The sequence below is a fragment of the Saccostrea cucullata genome, unplaced genomic scaffold, assembly GCF_032062105.1.
Source record: "Saccostrea cucullata isolate Sc308-1 unplaced genomic scaffold, CSIRO_AGI_Scuc_v1 ctg1888, whole genome shotgun sequence".
Lineage (NCBI taxonomy): Eukaryota > Metazoa > Mollusca > Bivalvia > Ostreida > Ostreidae > Saccostrea > Saccostrea cuccullata.
Genome location: NW_026923852.1, coordinates 111,565 through 133,597, shown reverse-complemented (window position 1 = coordinate 133,597; position 22,033 = coordinate 111,565). Strand labels below are relative to the sequence as shown.

Sequence of the window (22,033 nt, the reverse complement as noted above, 5' to 3'; positions counted from 1 at the left end):
TTCAAGGCTGGATGGAAGCATAGGTCTAGGAGTTGGCTTTATTTCATAATTCTTAAAACAGGATAGTCTCTTTCTAATTGCTGTTCTTAGTCCTGCATATTCAACATAGTTTGTATTTACCTTCATGTTATTTTGAATGAAATCAAAACTGTAAAAGTTTCCATTTAAATCTAAAAAATCGTTGATGAAAAAACCAATGGTAACTTCTGAATTATGCCATATGTGTTCTTGAAGAGGACTTAAATCAGCTATAGCTTTAGCCTGATTTACTTTATACCAGCTGGAGAATACATCATTCCAAAACTTATTTTTCATGGTACTACTCAGATTCTTTATAAAGCCAATTCCAAACAGCCAAAGATGGCTTGTACTTATTCCCAATTCTGCTTCAAGCAATTTAACCCATTTTGCACTTGAGCACATAACCCGCCTTATCCAGCTAGATTTCAATGATGTAACAAAATTTTTATAGTCTATCATTTTTAAGCCCCCAAATTTATGCTTTTGAATCATTACATTTTTCTTAACCTTATGATTTTTATTAATCCATAGGAAATTATACAAGTCTTTTTCAAAAGCACTCATGACATCATCATTAGGATTTGGTAAAGTGAGGACAAGATGATTTAGTTTAGGAATTAGTAATATTTTTATTACAGTCAGTCTTCCAAGAGGAGTAAGTTTGCGTGCTTTCCATTGTGACATGGTTTTTTTTATTTCTTCAATTTTTATTTTGTAATTAATATCTACCATCTCATGTAAATCAGCATAAAACTTAACACCTAGTAATTCAAAGGATGTAGTACTGGGATCAAACTTCCATCTTGAGTGATGAAATACATCTTTTGAGGATTTTTTACTTCCAATCCAGACTAGTTTAGTTTTAGAAAAATTTACTTTTAGACCTGAGATTGATGCAAAATAATCTAACACTCTTGTAATTCCATCCAATGAGCTTGGAGAGCCATCAGAAATAACGGAACTATCATCTGTGTATTGGGACAACTTGTATTCTTCACCATCAATAGTTATACCTTTTATATCTTTATTTTTTCTAATTAAAATACCTAGAATCTCTGCACAAAGTAAAAAATGTACGGTGAAATAGGATCACCTTGTCTACAACCCCTTTCAGGGCAGAAATACTGAGACACAATCCCATTTTGAATAACACAGGATTTTATATTATTATAGAAACATTTTATCCAATTTCTAATTGACTGACCAAAATTGAAGAAACAAAGTGTTTGATGTATGAAGTTCCATGAAATGGTATCAAACGCTTTTTCAAAGTCGATAAACATTAAGAGACCAGGTATATTTCTTGACTCTGCTTGGTGCATAATATCATATATTAATCTAATATTTTCACCAATAAATCTATCTTTAATAAATCCTGTTTGGTCCCCAACTATTAACTTATCTAAGAATTTTTTTTAAATTCTTTCAGCAATGCACCCTGAAGCTAATTTATATACAACATTTAAGAGGCTAATAGGCCGCCAATTTTTTCAAAAATTGTTTTGGCTTACCAGTTTTCGGAATACATGTTATAACGCCTAATTTGTTTGGTTCAGAAAAAGCTTCTTTTAAGTATGAGTCGTTGATTGCTCTTATGATAAATGTGCCAATATCCATCCAAAATAATTTTAAAAAATAACAAGTGAATCCATCTGGACCTGGACTTTTATCATTTTTCATTTGTTTAAGAAAGTTTAGAACCTCTGATTTTTTTACAGGACCCTCTATACTTAGAGATTCTTCAAAAGACAGCTTTGGGATATCATTGTATTCTGATAATTTTTTGCTGTAGTTTTCATTGTCTATAATTTCTCTTTTTTATACAGATTTTCATAAAAAAGTTTTGTTTCATTTAGAATATTATATTGATCTGAAATAATAGATCCAGTTTCCTTTTCTAATCTTGGTATCTGTTTACTCAAATAATTTCTAGATTCAAGTTGATTAAAATATTTTGATGGTGTTTCACCTTCATCGATTCATTTCATTTGGGAACGAATAACCTGTCCCTTTAACTTTGTCTTATGTATATCTTCAAGTTCTGTTTGTTTCATTTTAAGAGTATCTAATGTACTTTCTTTCAGATTTTGTTCTAAATGTAAAATCTCATTTTCTAAAAATAATTCTCTTTCGTGCATCTTTTTTTTCTTGCATATTTAATACTTTTGTGATCTCCTCATGTCTGATAAATGAAATACTGTAGAAGTACTTTTTTCCGCGTGGTATTAAATTACGCTATGTACACGGTCACAAATTTTCCGCGGAAATTTGTCCAAGCGTACTTAATATAAATGTAAGGCATATGGTGACAGTCAAGAAAATCCGCGTAATATTCTACCCGCGGATTAAGCAGAAATTGAGATTCCGCGGAATTATGACCCCGCGGAAAAAAGTACGTCTACAGTATATGGAGATAAAGAACAGTATTCAAGCTCAAAAGCCCATTGAAACAATACAAATCAGGAGCACAATAAATATGTACTAAAACATTAGAGGAGGGATCAGGTGCCATGGAGGAGTGAGCATCCCCTGCCATCATAATTGGGAAATAACGTGAAAACCCCCTACAATTCAGTGTATACATTGTAAATAACGACCTAACAATTAGTATGAAAAAAAATCAGCATTTTGACTTTATGATAAATTGTATTAACTGAGAAGGTTATTGTATCGACAATAGAATTTATGATATTGTTACTTTAAACGAGACTGTTGATATTCTTCTTGCATCAACTTGTTTTTCAATAATGATCTCGTTTGAAAATATGCTCATACATAGAGCATGAAAGAGATTAATCCCGTAAGCAGGTAATAGGTATATAAGATGAATAAGTAAAGGAAGTCATTACGTTTATCATAAAGTGTTAGGTTACGGTTACCATTAACGTTTTTTTTCTATAAAACATATCCAGATATGAAACAAATGCGTCAGACCTTGTGCTATCTTTCATTTCAAGCTCACTTGGATATATCCTATCGACATAAAATCATATGGAAATAAGTATTGTTAATTGATAATACGTCGTCGATATATCTAAATTTGAGTTGAAGGTCTCAGCGATTGTTTTCTTTTTCTTTTCTTTTGAAAAAAATTCTGCTTCAAATGAATACGAAAAAATCTGCTTATAACGTGGCATATTTGGTACCCCATGGGAATTCCAACAAATGCAAATTATACAACATAAGATGCCTATTTTACAAGGGGTTGGCATAACGCAGTTTTAAATTGTAATTGTCGAAAGTGTGCTTCAGAAATTTAAAACAGAACAGATTGTTAAATAATATGGGTTTTCTTTTTTTTTTAAATTCTTGATATTTGAATGCAGAAATATAACAATGGCAAATAAGAAGTTCAAAGATTTTAACATAAATTTATTGTCATTTTAAAAGATATTTTCTAAGATTAAGAGTTCTAAAAAGTTAACATGTTTCGAAAAAAGACAAAAATAGGAAGATTAGTAAAGAAGATATCGAAAAGAAGAAATGAAAAATAAAAAAAATGTATATATATATCAAAAAGGCTTACCTCTTAACGTGTTTAGACAAACCGATAGTTCTACTGTTCCAGAATGATTTGAAACAAGTCACGGATTTCCTTTAGCATATAATGCGAGTTGAATCGCAAGAGGTACTCCTGCTATGAATATCATTTGGTAGTGTGTCTTTTGAAAATCCTCATAAATCCCTGTCTTAATTTCAAATTGGTTGTCTCTGGAGAATTGAAGTAAAAACAATCAACAATACAAGGGTGATATTTGTTCGTGCCATGGCTAACCTGGGGATTAGTTTCTGCGTATTGTTGCTTTCACTTGTGAAAGTCGTCTTTTGATTATATCCAAATTTTCTGATATATTTGAGCAAAAAAAAAGACGAGTGTTGTTCCAGAAATACGAGAATTTTTTAATATGTTTTCACTAATATTATAAAAATAAGAATAGGTATGCATCATTGTCAAACACTTTGTTAATTTAAAAGAAATTTCAACAAAATATTTCCATATATAGCTTTTTAAAACGAAAAATGAATCTTACATAATAGTTGTTGGTGGAAAAACCGATGACGTCAATACTTAATTTTTGGCGCCTGTAAATTTTTGCAAATTGTTTAGGATATATGTCTCTTCTGCTGAGAATTTCAAAGATACATGGAGCCAAAAATTTAATACTAATTTGATTTTTACTTGGCAAGTAATGTATTTGTCTTAAACATATAAGAAGCATCGAAAGATGAAAAAAATAAATTCTTTGAACAGAAAACGTTCCATAGCACTCTCTTGCGTGTCGAAGCAACTGGGAGCAATTAACTCCATAAATGCAAGTGTTAAGGATACATTGCTACACATCGATAGAAAAATTAGTCATCACGTTCAGCCTAAGGGTTTGCTAGTAGTTTACCATTATGACCCTTCTTTATTGAAATGTCCATATTAGAAACAGACTCTGTAGAATATTATATTTCGAGTTCAATAGGATACATCAATATTGCTTTGGAATGACAATTCATAGTTTCAACTGAAAGTCGTTGATATATTTATATGTTGAAGTTAGGGCCACGTGAATTTAACATACTTATTTGCACGTAGAGGTCTATCTGAATATGTCAGTATTCACATATATAAACAAGTTTGTCCTTTAAATTCTAGTGCTTCTACACCCAATCTTTTTTTAAAAGTATTTCATCCATTTAAGGGATACCGACCGTTTAAAATATGAAATAAAGTTTAAGTTTACAAGTCTTTTAAAATGTAAATTAGCGAAGGTAGAGCGTATCGTAAACAGGAAGTAGTTTAGGTTTGCTCAGACAGAGGGGATCCTCAAGAATTTACTTGAGTGATAGTTAACTCTGGTCAAAGGTGAGATTTTTAATTAATATTAAGATAAATCAATTAACACAATGTTGATAGTAACTTATAGAAAAACCTTAAGGGATCATTTTTACGGTCAATCCCAGAGTAGAGGATATGGAAGACATCACAATGAGAATCAAACATCTACGTTATATTTTATGTTTTGTAGTGATTGTTTATAGAATTCAGGTACACTACCAAGGCTCATAGTCAAAGGTGTTTATAAGAAACAGTATATAATTATATAATTAAAGAAATGAAACACATAGTTTTCATTCTATATCGACAATATTCTAGATGTCTTTTAAAAGTTCCTCACGGCATCTTCCATAATCTGATTAAAAAAAACTCTTCTTAGATCCGCGCCAGAAACCCCTCTACATTAATATTTAGAAAAGTGCTGAAATAATGGATAAAATCTTCGTTAAAAAATAGTAAACCTAAGTGGAATCTTGTAAGATTTTTTCTTCTCCTGAAAACGCATGACTATGAACAATAGAGATCAACAAGCAAAATGGGTAAAGAGGGTAAATCTCTTACAAATGAATTTGTTATAACCATTCAGGCTAGAATCATATTTTTTTATGTTTTGCCTGCAGAAAGTGTAATACTTGTTTGAATTCTGTCCGTCTGTCACATCTCATTTTAAATTGTAAGAGATAAAAATATGATGTTTGGTACGATGTTTCTTTTGATTCAAGAGATGTTGAACTTGAAACATTGTATATATCCTTTGAGCTGCTTTTGTTCAGTGTTCAATAACATTCATACACAACCTTTATTTAAGTCGATACTTAGAACATACACTACTTGTTATGATATTTTTTCCCTCGAAATACTCGTATAACAATGAAAATAACTTTTCAGGTACTGAATTGTGAGAGATCCAACTTTCTTTAATTAACATTACCTTGCATATTTATAAACTCACTATTTTTTTTTTCTTTTAAACTGTATGAAATATATATACCACACAAGATGACTTTGAAATGCATTGGAATTAAACAATGAATTCGAATCCGAATCGGTACATCGACTCTGGTTTGTAAATGAACTTGTCAGGTGACATTTGAGCATAGTTTTTCAATGTTTATCACATCTTTTTTTAAAAACTATTTGACAACTTCAGAAATGATGTTTTATTATACATGAATTGTGCTTCTTTTAGGATACATTCATGAAATATAAAACCAGTATTCAAATAAATATGCTGATAACAAGAATGAAATGTTGCCATTATCTCTGCTTTTGTGAACAAATCGTTTGTTCCTTAGAACACATTATCTGCTTGTTTTCATGATAAATTCTTCATCAATTGATGATCATAGCTTCTGAGAAAAATACTCTTGTTTGGAGTCCGCGAAGGAAGTTACATTAAATTTGAACACGTTCTTAATAGATTTGTCCAAATAATGTAAGGATTGCAAAAGAAACAAATATTTTTAAAGAGAGACGATGAAAATAATGCTACATTATTATCGGTTTATCAGATAGATATGCAAGATTTTTAAAGGTAACTTTGTTCAACCGCATTTTTTTCTGAATGTACGTGGTCTCAAGATGGTACTATATTGTATTCGTTTTTATAAATAACAAAAGAAATGTTGAGTATATATCTTAGGTGCTTTGTATGCCAAGAAAGGCTGCATTTCTAGCAGTTTAAATTTTCTATTTGATCTCTAAAATTAGTTTTTAAAACAGGCAATTATTTCAAAAAAAAATTTTTTTAAACAAGAATTTGAAGTTTTGAACCTTTTTTGATGAAAATATATTTCAAATTGCTTTTTAATGATTTGATAATGATAATGATATGATAATGGAGAGGGCTTATATCTATTAGACTATGCCTGCTGCCCAATCCGTTTATGTAATTGCTACAGAATAAAATATGTTCAAATCAAATCAAATCAATTAATGATATACTTTTTCAAATCCATGGTACGAGGGTTCGTCATATTTGATATTTAATCCAAAACACAGTTTGGTTGTCATTATTGTGTATTGATATGTATCAAGATAAAAGTTTAGGTTACACATACAGTCTTTCTTTATTGTGCATTGAAAAATACTAACGTCTTTTGTTATACATAGTTTGAATGAGGACATTTTTGTAAGGTTTGGGGTTTTCTAAAGACTTGTTTTAGTTTGTATTCTTGGGCACCTCATGATGTAGCCATTTCATTCAGTTTACATGCACATCTACAAAGTATCACCTCTAAGATTTTATATAAAATAATTTATCTTTTCCCTACAGGTATCCGCTATGGAGGATGCTTCTGGGCCCTTGCCACACCAGGCTAAACCAGATGAAAGAAGGGAGGACTATCACATGGACTTTCAGAATGAAATGTATGAGCGGATGCCTCCCTCCAGAGCCCCCAGCGGTGTTGGGGATGATTCGGGAGTGGGAGACGGGAGTGAACCTCATGGCGGACTGATTGATGATCTCCTGGGACCTCATTTTAGAAGCAGATACCGAGATTCTGGAATCCACATTCATATAGGGACAGTGCATTATCATCGAGAACCTCCATCATTACCAGGGCTGTATAGAGGGCCGGTCTATCAGGGAGTCAACCAGCAGCCACCTCCACCCTGTAGTCCTCTGAGTAACAATCAATATGCATCATCACGTACGTGTTTGGTTAGAAATTAAGGGGATATATATTTTTGTTTCTAAAATTTGGCGTTTGAATCCATTTTCAATTTTAAAACTTTTTGTTTACATCAAATGTCCATATTTCCATTTCATTCAAGATTTAAGATGAATAAATTCATTTTAGATCCCTGGTCAATATACAAGAATGATATCATTTTCATGTATTTCTGTCAATAATTCAAGCTTGTCATTATGAAAAAAATTCTTCATTGTCCATTGTTATACACTTTTAAAAGTACAGTAGACTTTTATTTTAGCTCTACCCAATCAGTACCACCAAAGCAGATCTGGTCACGTGAGAAATATGCGACCACATCCCTCTCAATCAGATGTTTTTGGAAACGTTTCTTTAAGACAACCTAGCACAGTTATAAAGGTAAATTAATTAAAATGATAGAGGAAAAGAAGTATTGTTTCTTTTAAAATTCTGTGGCTTATTTGGTAATTTTATTATGATACTAATTAATTGCCAAAGTTATAAAGGTACATTTTTAAAACACACTGGAAACCAAGTAACATTATATTATGCAGTTTGATACTTTTGGACACTATCTTAGACTTTACTTGCTACAAAGTCCTTTTCATCTCTGTAGTCAAAATAAAATACAGTATTGTTTAAATTAAAGGGGTATTTAAATGTATTCATTCATTGTTACCTCTGTTTATGTTATTTAGTGTGTTTTGACTACTTAAGCTTTAGGACACTTTTTATATTTTATTACCTTTTGTGACTTTTTTTGGTAACAATATTCCTTACGCAATTCTACGATATATATCTCTTATAAATCAACTTGGAACTCAGTGGTTTTGACACAGCATACAACAACATGCATTAAAATGCGTATGAACCAGAATGTTTTTTCATGTATATATGAGCTTTATTTTGTAATATGGCCATGAGACATTGTTTATTTAGCGCATGTGGTGTAGAGAAATCAAACGCCTAATACATACACATATATAAAGCATTACTCTTAGCAAAACCATGTGATCAGATACATTATTATATTTTTTCTTTGTTTGGTTTTAAACCTTAAATTTCATCTACCTCCCTCATAATATTTCAATAGCTAGAAATACATAAAGGTATTTCTTGATAACATATTTTAGAATCAGGTGAAGGTAAATAACAGTGATTTATACGAAAGCCCAGAAGGCTCATTCGAGATTCGAGTTTCAAAATACGAGATTCAAAATTCGAGATTCAAAATTCGAGTTTCGAGATTCAAGATCCAGACTAACTAATCAAAAGCGGGTTCAACATTTGATTACTCCCCTTTATTATGTTTTTACTATCAAGAAATCGTTTAATATAATTATAACAAATGGGTCATTTGATTAAATTACAATGCAAGAAAGATTGTTATATATTTTAAAAGGAAATTTAAATAGTATTGGATTTTTAATCAGCAAGATATACTTCAATTTATATGATAACTTCTTAAACATTAAATAGATTACATATATCAGGAGTATATATATTTTTGTATTGTCTACTAAACTTAACTGTATTTCCTCTATTAAGGAAACAACAAGTACTTTTGGACAGGACCCCCCCCTTCCCCCTCGATGTTCAACGCCGGGAATTATTGGGCTTTTTTTTTTCTTTTACAAAATATATTTATAATACTCAATCAGCATGACTACAATACGAAAAAATCGTAAAATCCCCAGAATAATCGATCAACAAAGAAATACCCCATACATCGGAAGAGAGAAAGGTATGCCACTCCAGTCTGTTTACGTTGTACCCTAACTGGTATTTCTATGTTTAAAAACATGCATTTATTTTATTTTAACCTAAAATGTCGATTCACACTGTCTCTACATATATTTCTGTGTTAGTCCATGCTATCGAACTGACTGCATCTCGTATAATCCCATATTTTCTCCTTAAACAGCATTCTCTCTTATAATGTATAGTGGGGTATTTTTTCGTTGAGCGATTATCTTGGTTTTTTTCGCCCGAGATTTTTTCGTATTGTACACATGATGAATAAGTGTAATAATTATAATTTGTGAAAAAAATGTCCTTTAAGCCCTGGCGTTGAATATCGGAGGGAGGGGTCCTGTCCACATGTACCTGTGGTTTTCCTAATAGAGGTAATACATAAAATTTAAGTTTAGTAGACAATACAAATATATATATATACTCCTGATATATATAATCTGTTTAATGTTTAGGAAGTTATAATATAAATTGAAGTATATCTTGCTTAGCAAAAAATCCAATCTTTATTTAAATTTACTTATAATATATAAAACTCTCTTTCTTGCATTGTAATTTAATCAAATGACCCATTTGTTATAATTATATTAAACGATTTCTTGATAGTAAAAACATAATTAAGGGAAGTAATCAAATGTTGAACCCGCTTTTGATTGGTTATTCTGGATCTTGAATCTCGAAACTCGAATTTTGAATCTCGTATTTCGAAACTCGAATCTCGAATATTGAACCTGCTTTTGATTGGTTAGATTGGATCTTGAATTTCGAAACTCGAATTTCGAATCTCGAATTTCGAATCTCGTATTTTGAAACTCGAATCTCGAATGTACGAAAGCCCAGAAGGCTCATTCGAGATTCAAGTTTCGAAATACGAGATTCAAAATTCGAGATTCGAAATTCGAGTTTCGAGATTCAAGATCCAGATTAACCAATCAAAAGGCTCATTCGAGATTCGAAATACGAGATTCGAAATTCGAGTTTCGAGATTCAAAATCCAGATTAACCAATCAAATGCGGGTTCAACATTTGATTACTCCCCTTTATTTTGTTTTATCTATCAATAAATCGTTTAATATATTTATAACAAATGAGTCATTTGATTAAATTATAATGCAAGAAAGAGTGTTATATATATATTAGAAGGAAAGTTAAATAATCATTGGATTTTTTATCAGCAAGGTATACTTCAATTTATATTATGACTTCTTAAATATTAAATAGAATACATATATCAGAAATATATATATTTTTGCATTGTCTACTTTATATAAAGGGTTGTTGACATAATAATGAATTTATAAATAGTGACTAAAGATTAACAAAATCCCCACCCCTACCCGCCACACCTGCCAATTTTTCCCGAAACTGAAAATGTTACTTTAAAAACTTGAAAGGAAATGTAGCCTTGATAAAAACTGAGTATATTTTAATCTCTGACCATAACGCTATGGTCATGCAGAGACTTAAATATAAAACCATAACGCTATAGTTCTGCAGCTAATTTAGACTAATCTACTGTTTGATATCAGATAAAATGAATGCTGCATTTATTCCTATTCATATTTGCAATCTGTATTGTATATATATAATTGTTAATTGATTCAAGAAATCAAAGCCTTAGATGAAGATAAGTAATTGAAAACTTTATTTCTATGTACTGAGTATTCCCTCTATTAGGAAAACGAACACGGTTTTTATTTATCAAGGCTATATTGCCTTTCAAGGTTTTAAAGTAACATTTTCAGTGTCGGGAAAAATTGGCAGGTGTGGCGGGTAGGGGTGAGGATTTTGTTAATCTTTAGTCACTATTTATAAATTTATTATTATATCAACAACCCTTTATATAAAGTAGACAATGCAAAAATATATATATATTCCTGATATATGTATTCTATTTAATATTTAAGAAGTCATAATATAAATTGAAGTATATCTTGTTGATAAAAAATCCAAATATTATTTAACTTTCCTTCTAATATATATAACACTCTTTCTTGCATTGTAATTTAATCAAATGACTCATTTGTTATAAATATATTAAACGATTTATTGATAGATAAAACATAATAAAGGGGAGTAATCAAATGTTGAACCCGCATTTGATTGGTTAATCTGGATTTTGAATCTCGAAACTCGAATTTCGAATCTCGTATTTCGAACCTCGAATCTCGAATGAGCCTTTTAATTGGTTAATCTGGATCTTGAATCTCGAAACTCGAATTTCGAATCTCGAATTTTGAATCTCGTATTTCGAAACTTGAATCTCGAATGAGCCTTCTGGGCTTTCGTACGAATGAGCCTTCTGGGCTTTCGTAGATTTATCTTGTTTTTAATTCCACAGACAATACAATTCTGTGAACAGGACAAAATATAGGAGGCTAGAAAATTTTCTGATGAGCCAACCATACAAAGGCTATGTTAAGATATTTTTCACTAAAAGTTAAAAAACAGATTTTTTTACTTTAGCCTAAACGGAGAATTATGACCATCTTTAAAATAAAATATCTGATTGCCCTCTCCTGACCGACTAGCAAAAATTAAGTGGCCCATCTCAAAACTTCCAGGAAGCAATAATTTTTTATGTATTATATATTAAAAAAGATTTTAAAAGCATTGATTTTTTTCTGACCAAAAAAAATTATCTGCCTGTCTACCATTTTTTTGCCTGATTCTGGAGAAGGCAATTTATAGTTGGACGAACTCTGTAATCTTTTTAAAATCTATGCAAGTACTCTGAAGTTGACATAAAAAGATACTTGAGTTAAGTCTGATTGACAATATCTAAGTTATTTTTGGAGACCAGGTCTTCCAACAATCTATTGGAATTCTCAATTGGGTACCCATTGCTCCCCGTTATTAGCAGACCTTTTTTATATTCATATGAAGCAGAATTTGTGAAAAATCTTATGCGTGAAAAGAAGAAAACACTAGCTATGGCCTACAACTCGACATTTAGATACATTATTGTTAATTAACTATGGTAATTTCCATTCTTATGTAGATATGATTTATCCTGGTGAGCTTAAGATAAAAGATACCACAGAGTCTGACATGTCTGTTTCATACTTCGATATTTTACTTGAAAAGACGTTAATGATAATCTAACAACCAAGCTCTATGATAAACTTGATGACTTTAACTTGTCTATTGTCAACTTCCCTTACTTATGCAGCAATAAACCTTCATCACCTGCATAAGGAGTTATATACGAAAGCCGGATAGGCTCATTTTTGATAAGATAAAAAAATATTTAACTCGTTATAACGAGTTAATTATCTCGTTATAACGACTTAGTTATCTCGTTATAACGAGTTAGTATCTCGTTATTACGAGTTAATTATCGCGTTATAACGAGTTAATTATCTCGTTATAACGACTTAGTTTTATCTCGTTATTACGAGTTACTTATCTCGTTATAACGAGTTAGTATCTCGTTATAACGAATTAGTTATCTCGTTATAACGAATTAGTTATCTCGTTATAACGAGTTAATTATCTCGTTATAACGACTTAGTTATCTCGTTATAACGATTTAGTTATCTCGTTATAACGAGTAAATTAACTCGTTATAACGAATTAGCTATCTCGTTATAACGAGTTAATTATCTCGTTATAACGAGTTAGTTATCTCGTTATAATGACTTAGTTATCTCTATATAACGAGTTAGTTATCTCGTTATAACGAGTTAATTATCTCGTTATAATGAATTAATTATCTCGTTATAACGAGTTAGTTATCTCGTTATAACGAATTAATTATCTCGTTATAACGAGTTAATTATCTCGTTATAACGACTTAGTTATCTCGTTATAACGAATTAGTTATCTCGTTATAACGATTTAGTTATCTCGTTATAACGAGTAAATTAACTCGTTATAATGAATTAGCTATCTCGTTATAACGAGTTAATTATCTCGTTATAACGAGTTAGTTATCTCGTTATAATGACTTAGTTATCTCTATATAACGAGTTAGTTATCTCGTTATAACGAGTTAATTATCTCGTTATAATGAATTAATTATCTCGTTATAACGAGTTAGTTATCTCGTTATAACGAATTAATTATCTCGTTATAAGGAATTAATTATCTCGTTATAACGAGTTAATTAACTCGTAATAACGAGTTAATTAACTCGTTATAACGAGTTAATCAACTCGATATTACGAGTTAGTTATGAATTAAAAATGATTGTAGTTTTAATGCCATTGATGTTTAGTTGATAATTATCAGTCATACTTCACTTTAAAATTGATAAAAAGTTGCAATTTTAATTTGCGATATGGTTTAAAAGACACTAATTTTTCTGATATGTTTTGGATGACTTATTAGCTTTCATAACTAATGTCTTAGTACCTAAATTAATACATTATAATAGGGAGCTAACGCAGGCGTTAATGCAACATATATAATATACACTTACAGTGTGATAAATATTATTTTGAGAGTCAGAAATGTTTGAAGAAGGGGGATATGGAGACATCAGCAATGAGGCCATGGGCGTAAAATTCGGGGGCTACTGCCCACTCATAACACAACATCAAGAGGCAGTCATAAGTTTCCGTATACATGTACATGTATTTGTCTTCGGTCTTTTAAGTATACAATACAAATCAACTGCATCGTTTATACATTAACAGAATACAATCACAGGCACAACCCCTCGAAAAAAAACTAGTTTGCTGTTTTTCAATAAAAATCTTTATCATACACACTATAAACAAACTTAACAAACTCGGTTTTATATGCTATACTACTATACTTCCTATCACTTAGATATATCAACTTTAGATCAGTTTTATTTCGCTATAACGAGAAAATTAACTCGTTATAACGAGTTAATTTTCTCGTTATAACGAGATAATTAACTCGTTATAACGAAATAACTAACTCGTTATAACGAGATAACTAAGTCGTTATAACGAGATAATTAACTCGTTATAACGAAATAACTAACTCGTTATAACGAGATAATTAACTCGTTATAACGAGATAATTAACTCGTTATAACGAGATAACTAACTCGTTATAACGAGATAACTAATTCGTTATAACGAGATAACTAAGTCGTTATAACGAGATAACTAAGTCGTTATAACGAGATACTAACTCGTTATAACGAGATAATTAACTCGTTATAACGAGTTAATTTTTTTTTATCTTCTCAGAAATGAGCCTATCCGGCTTTCGTAGTTATATATCTCAGTTGATGTTATGTTCTACGTATGAACAATTTCTGAAACGACGTAAATTATAGACAAACAATTTGATGAAACAAGAGTATCAGCAGTCTTGTTTAAAGTCATCATTTTCGTAAGTTCTCTGGTTGATACGATGAGATTGTCAGCAAGTAAAATTTATCATTGAGTCAAATGCTAAATGACGTGTTTCATTCCAATTGTTATTCCATTATTTTTATACTGAAATGACGACAGATTTTTTTTTGTAATTTTCCGAACATGACAATGAGCACACGCAGGTATGGGATGCTAACTCCTTCATGGTACCTCGACCTCTGATGTTTTGGAGGTCCGTGTCTGCTCTGCTCCTTTTTTGTATTGTTTTTGGACTTTTGATCTTGAATACTGTTCGTTTTCTCCATATGTTTCAACCAATATAAATCAAAAGCAAGCAAACATGCAATGGCCTCTTAAACATAAGAGGTGTGATAAGAGAAAAGTGTTGGCGAAAAATTAAAACAATTTCAAAATAACTTAACGAAAACGACCATGTTAGTTCATTAAAAGGCATATTCCAAAACCTGCTGTAAATCTATAAGCTTAGTGTCTTTGATTGCAGTAAAAAATAATTTCGTTGCACTCTGTAGAGTAACTCACTGCGTAAATTATATCGCAAAAATGGGATACTTTTTAATTTACCATGTTAAGGCTATTTAACTCTTTAAAAAAATCAGAACTGAGCTAAACAAATCAGCGTAACAAAAAAATTACCACAAGGATATTTTGGACAGACGGCCACACAACGTTTGTTGTTAGAAATGGTAGAGTGTTTGTTTTTGCAATTCAACCAAATACGAGGGAATAAGTCCTTAACACTTTGTCAGGAATTATGTTTCAATGACAATCTGCATTAAAATAGTAATCGTCTATACATTATACTAAACGAACTTTAAATGCAGTGTGTTTGTAAAATTATATTATTCGACATATAAATAACAGACAATAGGAACGATGATGCACTTGTACCTATTAGTGTATTTAACAAAGTACGTTTCGTGAAAAAAAATCCATTGGTATAATGAATGAATAAGAAATTCAATACACCTGATGAAAAAAGTAAATGACCGACTGTATCCTTCGAAGAAGATGGTTTGGATAGGGATTTCCCCCGTTTTACCTCATATCTTTATAAAAGATGAAATGTATTTCAAGTAAATGTACATTAGACTAGTGGAAGAGGTACATGTGTATATATGATGCCTGGTACGTACTTATTTTCATTAAAGAGAAATGCATTAAGAGATACATGTACTTAAAGATGATTCAAATATGTGATTTTAAAATAATTCTGGGGACTGGTTACTTTTGACTTTTCTACAAATTCCTCCTTTACTAAATTCATCGCGTATGTTTCTTTGCACGATAAATTTTGACTCTCACTTGTCTTCTTTCCAGGGTACAGAAGATGGGACACGTACAGCTAGAGGAAAAACGGAAGCTTCGACTTCAAGTGAGTACAGAATACAGCAATTTCTTACCGAATACATTCACTTCTACAACAGAGACAATATTTATTTCATTTCACAGTGAATTAATAAATAAACAAGTTCACAGACCAAATGGAAATTTAATAAAGATACTATTTTATTTTAAATGGATATATCTTTCAACAATTTTTTTTATTGGATTTTATATTTCAGACTACATTTCACTTGCAGAGTGCAATACAACTGATACTGTTAATTCAATGGAAGGAGGTTTCCACAGCGTCATTATTGAACCTTCTGAGCAGGTAATTGACGGAGTAAGTATAAATTTATCATTTAGTTTGACATCAGCATGTAAAATATGTTGATAAATTATATTTTCTTGATTTCTTTAGATTTTATAAAAATCTAATGATTAAGGAGGATCTCTACACCTATGAAGTATAATTTATTTACCGGTATTAACTGATTTTTATAAGACAGAATCAGATAATTTCGGACCAAAATGGAGTCTCGAACAAAAGTGTCGGTCGTAGAGAGTCTCCTAAGATCGAGGTTTTATTGCTTTATAAAGGTTCCAACGCATTACGAGGTTAACTTAAGGCTCTCAGAAGATGACCCAGTTATGTATACTGGAGAGCTCAAATGTGTCCCATCAGTGCCAGAGTTACGCCCGCCAACTGCAGCATTACACCGCCCGCGATCTACAATTTATATTAACAATGCATACGTTAGTCAGGTTTGTGGAGGCATTTGCAGAACATTTTATCCTTGGCTCAGTAGTATTGGCTATTAATATATCTATAAGCAATTGATTTCTAAAGAATATAATGCATGTGTCCCTGTCTAGAAGAATAACCATTCTCATATTTTGGTTCAAAAGGCTTTCATAATTTGCATTTTAAAAAAAGCCTGAAAAAGTTATTTACATATTATGAAAAAATACAAAAACATACCGGTATACTAGAATTTATGATGTTTAAGGACAGATGATACAAACAAACTTTTGCCAAAAGTTTTGATAATAGCAACTTGGGTCATGTTTTAATGAATAAAATGAATAAGCTTCACCACGTAGTTTTTAATTTTTTATTCAAAGTTGCACAAAAATAGAATTTAAAGTGAAAATGTGTGTATTTAATAATAAGGATGGCTTCAGAAGGGTATAATTTTGAACATCACAGAAGGTTTACAATTTCTTTATATTCTAGATATTTATTATTTGCATCATTTGCAATGAAATGTGGTCAAAAAATATATACCTATCCAGGCATCCATTTTTTGTTTGTATCATCTGTCCTTAATATTTTCGCCATCTATTATACTCAGAACAAAAAGACGGTGATTGAAGGCGTAGAAGAAGCTGACTATGTAAACTATAATCAACCGTTCACAAAAGCTCAGGCAAGTCGATCATTTGAATACTATAACACTGGTAAACATAAACAGACTTCTATTTTGTTTGTAAGAGATTGTAAATTTGCATTTAAACGTGGTATGATTTTCACCAAATACGACATAAAAAATGTTTCGCGTCGAAAAATATTTTCTGCATGTGTTTTTTTTTCCCTAACATATCCGAACAAATATTGTTCTAAAATCGAGGTTTACAATAGCTTTTTTATTGTCTATAATTTTTCTTTTCGATTGAATTTTAGGCATACAGAATAGGCAATGCGGGATCACCGGGAAGTCCTCCCATGGGACAAACATCTAGACCTGTCCGTCCAGTGGGACAGACGTCAACACCAGAGCTGAGGAAAACGTCACAAAGTGATACAGAAGACAAAGCTCCAACTGAGCACAGATTGAGTCGAGGCTTGTACTCCAGAAGGGAGCTGGCATCATCTGGGAAAATTGGTATCAATCAAACTATATTCTAGGAAAATATATATCAGTATACCCATGAACCTTTGTATCGTCACAGTCTCAAGCCATTTCGATCTATACTTGCCCTTACACTATCACCACCTGATCTCTCATACTCTAGGATGCATTTTTCTACAAAATTATAAATCAACAAAACGACCCTTGAAGAATTCCATGTCAAGTAATAGTCCATTAAAAGTAGAGTTAAAAGTTACAAATTATTACTGGAATTAATCGAATTCTGCTAAAATAAAAGTTGTATAAAAACTCATTTGTATCATTCAGGGCGTAATCCCTTTAATGCCTTCTTTTGTATGTAAACTACACAACTTGGACAATTGTAGATCATTGAAGCAGAATATGTGCAATAATCTTCTTCAGTCCTAGTCATATCTTAGCACCTTGCAAGCATAGTCTCAGCTATTTATCTAGAATCAGATTTTTCGACAAATATCTAATAGCAAACTAGCTGTTGCTGTCTTGTCTGAAAGACATACATGTACCAGAAAGTTACAGATCAACCACCTGTAAAACGTAAACCTTAGCTTGATAATCTTTTATATCAAGCTTCGGGTACAAGTATAATTTCTAGCATTATAAGCATTACTCCACCTTAAGGCCGTGTCACACTGTCACGATTTATGCTACGATTACCCACGAATTAATAAAAGTTGAAAATCGCTGTTCATCGCCAGGTTTGCCTTGCGATTTTTCTACAGCGTGTGGAATATTTTGCTGCTAAACTGGTGTGTCTGCGATGTCTGTGCGACAAAGTACGAGGTTTGTACGATTTACGTACGAACTAAGGCGACAGCGTTACGAACTGGTTACGATATTTCTACGATTATGAAGGATTAAACTCGGTTACATACGATCCTCGTACGAAGGACTGCGATATGCCACGTTACAAACACGATATTCCCACGACTAATGGCGATTTCTTACGATTATACATGTAATGGAATGCTAATATAGAGTAAAGGGAGATTTGTCTGAAATCATTAAACATCATAGTTATGTTATTTGATCATAGTAAAAACTACAGTTTGGAACTTTTGATTATGTTCAATCTCTTCGTATCTTTATTGTACACGCTGTTTATAGTTTCTGTTACACATGTATTTTCAGTTTATTTCACTTTTCTAAGCTTCTTTCCTTTTATTTTAGGCAGTATTTTGATTTTGACAGTGTTAACATCAGACACCGTCTGCCTACATTGTATCAAATCGTAGTTCAATCGCACAGTTTTCGTACAGCACTTGCCATCAATCGTCCTTTTTCGTATCATATTCTTGGGAAAGTCGTACTATGTTCTTATCAATTCGAAGAACACTCGCAGCATCTCATAGGACACTCGCAGTAACTCGAGAGACACTCGCACAAACTCGAAGGACACTCGAAATAACTCGCAGGACTCTCGTAGTGTCACGAGTACTACGGAGTTCCGCGAATGTCGCACGAACTTCGAAGATTTACTACGGATATGAGTGCGAGTGCAGTGCGGATGCTGTGCGATTGTGTACGAATAATTAAAAATCGTGCTGTGTCCACGATTGTTTTGAACATGCTCAAAACAATCGCCAAGTATGGCGATTTGCTTCGATCCAACACGATTAAGGAAGATATCCTGCGAGTACTTCTGCGATAAATCCCGATTTGCTGCGATTTTTGAATTCGTAGTGAATCGTAGCTATAAATCGTGACAGTGTGACACGGGCTTTAAGCATGTTTACATTTATCAAACATATTTTTCTCATTTACCTTTCATTAACTTTTCAATTGCCCTCTATGGCGATTTTATTTGTCAATTTCAAAGACTTCGCTATTGACGGACACGTTGGTGTCATATGATGAGACCCCTGCCGGGGAAAATACACCTAGTAATTTAAAACTGTTTTAAGTTACATGTCAATTACATTGTCTGTAAGTCATTAAACAATTAAATTCAAAAATAAATAAATGACGATGTGTGCGCACCGTTTCTATACAGGCACATGTATCTTCACTACAAATATGATCCCAACATGGTTGTCGTAAACAAAAGTTTTCGAAACTGTGATATTTCAAGGTCATAGAGAGCTATTTGAAACCGATGACTTATAAATAAAATGACATAAAACCATAAAAGCAAAATAAAAACACCATAAAATTTGGTAATAAGAAATGTTAAATTAACGGATACCAGGCTCTAGACGGAGAAATGCGTATAGAGCAAGGAATGTCACATTTTTCAAAAAGTGCAAATGGTACATCGGTGGCTCTCAGAATGTCTGTTTGCTTATCTAACCAGAGAATTTCGGTTTTATAGAAAGTTTCTTGTCATATTTTGATTTTCATTTTTTTTTTTAATATAAGTTCACATATAAATACAATATAAAAAGAAGAGACATCTAAAAGGTTAAACCGTTACATAGGTGGAGGGAGGATGTGGAAATCAGCGGCTAACTTAACAGAGAGTGTTCCCGCCGTCAGACCTAAGGAGGGCAGTGTAATGTGTTCAAAGTTTACCTGTATATCAGAAGGTTTCCATCCGGACATTGAAGACGACAACGAAAAAGCTCACATCAAAGAATGTCTTCACAATAAGGGAAAGGTAAAGCAAAAACGACGTGACGTGACATTAATTTAATTATTAGACTAGTATATTATAGTTGAAAGAAACAGAACAGTTTATTCATTACTTTGAACAAAATGTTAAAAATATATCTTAAATAATGTATTTTAAAGTATGTTCGATGGCATTTAGCTTTAAAATAGTCCTGTTCTCTACTACCAAGTGTGAAGCTTCGCAATGTCTGTTGTCTTGAGCTTTGGTGATTTTAAATTTGGTGGTAGAATTTTTTCATCATGGTCAACTTTGAATGATAATGGAATGTCAAATCAGTGGAATTATTTTTTTTTTACAAAAATCTTATAAAATATACTTAATTGTAACATTATAAAGATCACAATTTGGATTTGCAGAGTGGAAACTGGGTAATGTTGACTCTACAGAATCATCCCGTGAACAGGTATTGTCTTGAGGTTAAATACCAGGATGACGTTCTGTCCTTCCCCGTGATGCTGACTCGCAAGAAAAAATACAAAATCGATCCCTCTCGAAAGGTAAGATGAAATTTATTATAAAGCTTTGTCATCTGGGAATTGACATTTTATAAGATTTTTTTTGAAATAGATATCGGTCAGTTAACAAAACAAATATGTTGCTAAAATGAAACACAAAAACGAACATAAAACTCTATTAGTTTCTTTCTTCATTAACATGTTTGGTTTAATATAAATTTACAAATGGAACCATTCCTTTCTTAAATAAAAAGCGCCCAATTTGATATTTTCGAAACTTTTTACATTTGTCTTAACTCTATTCACTTTTTTCTCTTTCATGCACTGTAAAAATCTTAGATTGTTATAATTATATGTAAGGAAAAACGTTAAATGATTCAATTTATCAATTTAATCTACTTCTACATTGCAGTGCACAGCTGCGATAATTCATTGCTTTAATTTCATTCCCCCTGTATTGTAAATTTAATTTCAGGGTTTCAAGTGTCTATGCAAATTGATTGAGTTTTACAAGAAAAACAAACTTCCATCGTGCAATGTTAATCTCGGAAGTCCTTTCCCTAAGTCCTCAATCCCACCGACTGAGGCGGAGGCCGACTGTAGTGATGAGGTTATAAGGCAATATGCTGGCATCAGGTTATAAAAATGCAATGTATTCTTACACTGCCTACACCAAATTTAGAAATGTTCGTTTCCAAGTTTCAATTTCTGTTCTATTTTCACAACTTTTTGCTTAATAAATTTGCCAGAATTCATTTAATATGTTTGCATTTTACGAGAGCATTATTTGAAATCTAAAATTAAACGGAAGACTAATGTTTCTTAAAAATCTTTAATGTTTATACTCAAATGGTGTCAGAGTTTCGGGGAAAGATTTTTGTAAACTTGTATTGATTGATCCCCCACAAGAAAAAAATGTATATTATTTAAAGAGAATTACATGTACATTTACTTAACTTTTTTATATTTAGAAAATATATTTTGTGCAGAGGTACACTGGATGTTGCTTATTTCAACACTAACTAAGATATACTGATACTAGTATATACAATTCTCTTGTATTCTGTGATACATAAATCAAATATTGTTGTCCTTGTTTTGTTTTATCAAAAGTATGCCGAATTTGGAATAAATTCTCATGAAAATTGTGCTTATTTTTTTTATGCAGAAAAAAACTTG

At 31.6% G+C, this 22,033-nt stretch overlaps 1 protein-coding gene across 2 annotated transcripts; it reads left to right on the top strand.

Moving 5' to 3' along the window:
* The first annotated feature begins 4,739 nt into the window (after window positions 1-4,739).
* Window positions 4,740-22,002, top strand: LOC134265119 (uncharacterized). 2 transcript variants are annotated; one of them, XM_062747357.1, is made up of 11 exons: window positions 4,740-4,873; window positions 7,122-7,500; window positions 7,784-7,902; window positions 15,891-15,945; window positions 16,154-16,239; window positions 16,497-16,661; window positions 17,252-17,326; window positions 17,581-17,782; window positions 20,206-20,384; window positions 20,756-20,896; window positions 21,330-22,002. In XM_062747357.1, the coding sequence occupies exons 2-11, from the start codon at window positions 7,131-7,133 to the stop codon at window positions 21,495-21,497; spliced, it is 1,560 nt and encodes a 519-aa protein (XP_062603341.1). In that variant the 5' UTR covers window positions 4,740-4,873; window positions 7,122-7,130; the 3' UTR covers window positions 21,498-22,002. The 2 variants fall into 2 exon arrangements, with proteins under 2 accessions (XP_062603341.1, XP_062603340.1); XM_062747356.1 differs by having other exon boundaries at window positions 16,136-16,239.
* The last annotated feature ends 31 nt before the right edge of the window (window positions 22,003-22,033 follow it).